General features: G+C 34.2%; 1 protein-coding gene across 1 annotated transcript in view; it reads left to right on the top strand.

Annotated features, from left to right (window-relative positions):
• Positions 1-1,440: 1,440 nt before the first annotated feature.
• Positions 1,441-7,032, top strand: part of LOC113235218 (glycine receptor subunit alpha-4) — a 109,991-nt gene continuing 104,399 nt past the window's right edge. The window contains exon 1 of the mRNA XM_026470845.1: positions 1,441-1,528. Within this exon, the coding sequence (XP_026326630.1) occupies positions 1,485-1,528 (44 nt within the window). The 5' untranslated portion in view covers positions 1,441-1,484. The remainder of the gene's footprint in view (positions 1,529-7,032) is intronic.

Below are 7,032 nucleotides of genomic sequence, written 5' to 3'. Positions count from 1 at the left end.
AAGTTTAACTTTTCTATTGCTTCCACTGTATTAAAAATAGTAAATATTTATGTTAACTAAACACAAAGCAATGTGATAGTGGACAGACTTTGCTTGACATTTCTGTCTAAAATCATAGAAGAACCTTTGATATCCGCAAAAAACTGGTGGTCTGACAGAGTTAAGGTTGAAGCTATCAGAAAATGGAAGTGGGCAGCACATGTGCTATATATAAAAGCAGATAGATGAGGTAATATCATAACACATAGGCGACCTGATAGAACGGACTGGACGGTAACTGGATACATAAATCCGAAAATCGACCAGGATGGAGGCCGTTAGAGAAAATCTACGCTTAACTTTGAGTATCGATGACTTGAAGAAAAAGGGAAATAAAATAAATGTTACATTTCGTACTTCTTCTATGAAAAACGGTAGAAACAATTCGACAATAAGTGAAAGTCCAATTTCAAACACAAATACTTGAATAACATAATTATTTGAACAATCAATATACAAGAGTCCTAAACATACAAGTCTTTTGTTAACTATGAAACAACAACCGTTTAACTTAACCGAAATAATGTAAAACTTTGCAACTTCGCGAAACATAAACATCAAACACTTGTTAACAAACGCCTTACATCCCAAGCTTAGCGGTAGATTGAAAACAATTGTCACCTCATGTGTGGTCTAATTTACTTCTATTATGTACAACCATTTGTTCTTATAGGCTGACTAAAGAAGATTGAATTGTCTAATCTCGGAACTTAAATCGTACATTAGATAAGTCACGTAACTTTTTTTGTGATACATTTTTATTCGTTTCGGTATTTGTGTTTGCATTGATGCTTTCGTTACAATATTCAAATATAATCTATAATACTTAAAAAAAAACATTATTCACTTTAGTCGCCCATGATCAGGAGATCTTTAAAGAGCCGAAAACGTTGGTTTCTTTGAAAAAACAAATATATGTGATTAAGGTTCGAAAAAATAGTTATAAATGAATAGACAATAAAAATTTCCAATTTCGTTACATATCGTTGTACCGTTATACCTGTCTCATGAAGTAGGCAGACTTCAACTTCCTCAACTTGTACCCAATTTTTCTACACGCTCATTTATTTTGTACCATACCACAATTTTTTTCTATGATATCAAGCGAAGAGACGAACAAGTCGTGCAGTATCAGTTGCAATGCCAGATCTTTAAACTGCAAAGGTTTGAGGGACTGCCACCGCGCCCGTCACCCTGAGATATAAGTTGACGAGTCCCATGTGCCTGTAATTTCACCAGCACCATTATCCTTCAAACCAGAACACAGTAATGCTCACATTACCGCGTACATACATGAAAGTAATTTATAAAACTTTCTCTTTTTCTCTTTAAATATAGCGTACTTTACGATTTCATATGACTTTTTTGTTTCAGATGTAACAGTGGCATTGGAATGACCCGCTACATGCCACCTTTCGGCTTTCCACCTTCTATTCTTTCCGAAAATGATACCTTGCACCTGGCCTACTACGTTATTCTTCCTAATATGGTAAGTACTATAAAGAAAACCTTTGAAATGTTTACGGTTATTATGTATTTCACCTAAATACTGTTCAATATGTGTGTATTTATAATGAAAAACTGTATACGAGTTGGATTGCGCATTTCGAAATCGTCTATGCAGAAAAAACAGTCTTGCAGTTGCGTCAATGGTAAAACCCTAGCACGCTGAGAGAGCCGATTATCAAAAGAGACATTAAATATCACCGTAGAAAATGTCGTATAAAATTCGTTTTATTAATCGCATAAACTTTTGGTAGCTATTCTCAAGTGTCTACCGCTAGATTTTGAGAATTATATTGCATTATCGATCTTCCAGATCAAAAGCAATAAAGATTTCACGAAGTCGTTAGTCATTATTCAATCATATTATTCAAAATAAGCTTGGCAGCAGCATTACTTGACATAAGTGCAAAAAAATTTAATGTAATTGATAAAAACAATATAATATTATGTTGCTATGAGAGATTTCAAAACTTAGCATCTGTATTTTTAATTCCTTGTGGGGGTACACTGTGAATTTCAAACAATAAAAGGCAGTCGCGTCTTATTCTTGAGATTCCTAGGTTGATAATTAAACTGTTGTTGTTTACAAACACCGCAAACACAACGTAACGAATGACAGTCTTAACCTTTCCCGAGAAAATATAGTTTGCGGTTTTAATTCCTACTTCAAAGGGTTTCGGTCCCGCGTACCACTCCGTATTATCGAAACTTCATCATCCTTTTTTGGATATTAACTTACCAAAGTCAATCACATTATAAATAGTTGAAATGATCTAAAAACAAATACCTAGTAGTGATTTATCAGAATATATAGTTTCAATGCCTATTACACGGACCGAAATTTTGGTAATTTTCGATAAGTAAGTTTAAGATAAGTTCTGACTTGATGATAATTATAAAATACAATTTTTCTACAGATTATGCAAAACCCTAAGGCAAATAAAGTATTGCCTTTTGGAAAGCTATATTCCCTTATCACCACGTACCATCCACCATCATAGAGAGAAATATTACATTTTCTTTGTCTATTATTAAGAATACTATTCTATATTTAAGGTTGGCAGCATTCAACATATTATTTCCGCGGATTTGACGGATTTAGATTCTATCTCTAATATTGATATGTTAAGCGCTATCTGGAAATTGGGAATATTACGAATCTTTTGTTCTTTTTTAGTGATATACAGTGACGATAGAATTTAGGAGCTGGTAAATAGCGAGAAGTTTCATTAATTTTTTATTTATTACCAGAATGTTTCACCACCATGCTATTCAATTATTTTTTTGTGAAATGACTACACTAGTTTGTTATAATTATTTATACAAAGATCAGACTACTAATAGAAAGACTCAGAAAAAAGTCCTTTGTTCCGACCGGATTCTAACCGACGATATCTCCTAGCAAACGGTGCTATGCCAACAAGCCACGGAACGAATCCAAGGAAAATAATTTTAATTTATCGAGGGCTCGATATGGATTGTATAAGTAATTTGAATTAATTTATAGTTTTAATTGATTGAAAATTAGAAACAGTATTTTATTGACTATTAATTTACTAATTGACTAATGAAAGGGATGAATTGTCAATGCAAATGACTAACTATGCTGTTTTGATGAATACGGAACGGGATCTCGGTAAAATGGACGGATTGGATGGGCGACAGTGGGGTGAGGTTGTGAATAGAATCAGTGTCGGGGGCGGTAGACATTTTGAAAGTTGATAATACAGAAGGATTATATTTAATGACTTAGAATTCAGTTTGACAATGGTGAGTTTCAACCGGTCAATGGGACCAAAGGCCAGTGATTGTTACAAAATACTGAATATTTATGATTGCTTTGTAAACGTGTCAGTTTCTAATTGTATTGAATAGCACCAGAAGAAGAATTCATAATATCTATATATATTTATATTGTGCACACCAATAGGGCGCTGCCGAAGCTTTGCAACGTCACACAAAGAGTGACACAAGAATATTGCGTTGTCGCGACGTAACGCCGCTCCTGGCTTCGTCTCCTGGCCCCTTGTTCGATGTGAACGCCTTCCATCGCCGCGCACCGTTTCAACGTACCATTATATGCCGTGTAGTTCTAACTTATATGTAGTACAACGCAGCGTCACCATTCAGGCTCAAAGTCATGCAAATGTCAAGTCATTGATTTAAAAAGGGATATAAAAATTGAGAGAAATACTTTCCCATTGTTTTAATACCAGTCATCCAAACTACATATTTATAGGTTCTTAGAAAAATCTAAGATTTTAAAACAATAACTATTCCGTTTACAAAAAAAAAACAATCAACAAGTATCGCTGTAAATGCGCATTAACAAACATTACAGAGAGTATTCCGGATGCAATTTCAATTGTATTTACAGATATTACAAAAGCTTTCGACTTTGTATCCTATAAATTACTACTGAACAAAAATAGGAATATGTGTTGAGAGACCCGTGCTATGATCTAATAAAATTTTCACTTCAATATCGCCAACAAGAAACATATGTTATGTAACTGGACAAACACAGGGAAAGGTAGTAAAATCTAATATAAAAGTTTTGGAGGGTGGTGTACCGCAGGGTGATATTTTATGGTCCTATTTCGTACTGCTCCGATTCGTACTCTACATTAATGACTTGGCAGACCACGACCAATAGACGCTCCTACCTGAGTGGTAGTTATGAAATATTAATGAATACGGTTCAAATGATACCACAGCAATAAGTTAATGGATGTAAGATACATTTTGTGCAATTCCACTATAAGCAAACGTGTTCCAGGTTCAATGGAGTGTAGAGTATGTCCTTCAACAAGGACCTCCTCCAGGAATTTCCCTCTCTACGGGATAACTTTCCTTCTGAGTCGGTTGCTATAGCTTCAAGCCTATCTCGATATCGCTGTGTGGAATTCGCATTCTCTTTTTTGTTTGTGGTTACTTCCACGTATTCGTAGATTTCTGTGTTAGAAATCCACTAATGTTGCTAAAATAACAAAATTTTAAAATGTAATAATGTTCACAAAGAATTTTAGTAACAGTGAAAATAACTCTTAAAATAGTCTGATCTTCGTACATCAAAATCAGGGTAACCTATCACAAACTCGAATTTTTTTTCCGAAATAACGTTTGTATGAATTTTCATTACACCAAGAACCTAATTATAGCGAAACCGTTGTTCTTTCACGATGTGTTGGATATTTATCGCAAAGACACGATTACGTTCGGTTAGGTTAGGTTAAGTTAGGTTTGAAAGAAAAAACATTTTGCTCTCAAGATTACTTTCGAGGTTCATAAAATTTCGACCAAACGTTATTTCTGGAAATAATTTCGGACTACTGATAGGTAACCCAAAATCAGTACAGATAACATTGTGGTAAAGGCACAGCCTGTGTAAGGGATTATTAGACGACACATCACGATTTCAAGGTGGTATAGTGAGCGTTAATAGAAATTTCTCATTAACATAGAGGTGTAGTTACAAGGCCAAAGTACAAAATCTCTAACGCGGCCTCTGTAGAACTATCTACTTTTATTCGTAAATAAATAAATAATTAACAAACCGTTAAAATGTTTGACACCGCACTTAGGGCAAGGCCTGTTTAATATTTTCACAAGGATTCTAACTCAAAGAAAAGAAAGCTTTTCACGACTCAGTTTTCGCCGTAAGTGGAAAACAATTATTTTTCTTGGAGAATCTAATATGCGGAAAATGAACTTCCTACGTCAACAAATGAAAATGTACATCTTTTGCAAATGAAAATAATATTTGTGATGAAAAATTAACATAAAAATAAACTGGTGATGAAAAAGTAAGATAAAAATTACAGGACAATGATTTATATTTGATAATTTTCAGTACAACACATAGAAGACATCTATATATTTAAATTTACACTATATAAATAAAACATTTGAAAATTAAACTATTTTTCCGGATTTAAATCGCGTATATTAGTTTTTTCAAACAAACCAGTGAATCGTGACCATGGGACCTATAAAGGGCTTGGTTTGTTTGAAAAAACAAATATACGCGATTTAAATCCGAAAAAAATAGTCTCATTTCCTATGTGTAACGATCACGAATACCTACATAAGTACTCGATAAAACACTTAAATTTTAAATGACATACGTGATACATAATAATAAAAATAGGCGCTTTGACATCTAGTTGCGGATACCAAGTACCAAGTACAGGATAATAATAGTACTCAACTTCTTGAACTTGAGTACCGGACCCCAAGCTACTGCGCCCGGGAATACCGCCCATCCCGTTAAAAATTCAAAATGCGTCCTTTAGAACATAGAAGCGGCGAGAATGTAAAATAGACATCATCCGTCATCTAAAATGGAAACAGAAATAATACTTCCCTGGACGACCTCTTTCACAAGGAGTGAAACTACTGTTATATTCTTTTAATAGGTAGTATTCAATGGCGTCTATATTTGATCCCATAATAGAATTTTTATTTATAGATCTATGTCTATTAAGCACTGCGTGTAAAGCTAGAATGGTTATTTACTTATTTATTTGAGTGATCACTCTACACAGCTACAGACTTATGGTTTTCGATCGGGTAGATACTACCTCTGTTCAAGTTTTTTCCGTGTTTACGTGTAATTTTGCTTGAGTCAAGTGGCAGGGACACTGGCTTTATTTCAGAATTTATTTTTTTGTAAACAAAATTAAAGCTATTTGAAAAACATAGTATACGTATTCTATTGAGTTCAGTTGATATAAAATAAAAATCTTTAGTATATATACAGTAACTATTGAATAGTAGCAGTTTTCTTGTAAAATTTCTAGGTGTTTGTGTTTTTTTTCTATAGTGAAAATTTTTAGAAATCGTGTTTTCACACCCTATAGTAATGATGTATATCCTCATATTTGCTATATATTTTTTCCAAAATTATTAATTCAACACTGTCACTGTTAAGCGGAATCAACCAAAGCCATTTGAGGTTGTATAGACTCGTTTCTAATTTCAGTTAAATGTCAAAATATGTTTAGGAAAAAAATCGGTCAAAAATCTGAGGTGTACTGAAAATTCTATTATATATTTATATGTTACTGAGTACTTGTGCAATGGTAAATAGAATTGCAGCTACAATGATACTTTCGACGTATCTTCACGGCGTGTTGGGTGCTGTATTATAGACTTTGCAGTTGACGATATTAATAATAGTCTCAGATACCCACACCAATTACTTGGTCCAAGAAATTGTAAATATGAATACCATAGCAACGAAATTTACTCCGGGACATCCAGAACAACCACAGAAAAGTGCATTACCCTAATTATTTCCCGTTGGAACACGACTCCTGCTCATCTAGCATCAGTGTTAACCGCTATGAAGCTGAGGTCACCCATAAGTACTACGCGCTAGATGCGGGCACAAAACAACTTAAACGCACACACGCACGCACGTACGCACGCACGCGCGCACACACACACACACACACACACACACACACACACACACACACACAC

This window comes from Hyposmocoma kahamanoa, unplaced genomic scaffold, assembly GCF_003589595.1.
Source record: "Hyposmocoma kahamanoa isolate Upper Pololo Valley unplaced genomic scaffold, ASM358959v1 87, whole genome shotgun sequence".
Classification (NCBI taxonomy): Eukaryota; Metazoa; Arthropoda; class Insecta; order Lepidoptera; family Cosmopterigidae; genus Hyposmocoma; species Hyposmocoma kahamanoa.
Note: the sequence above shows the minus strand (reverse complement) of the source record. Positions and strands in the feature narration are given on the sequence as shown.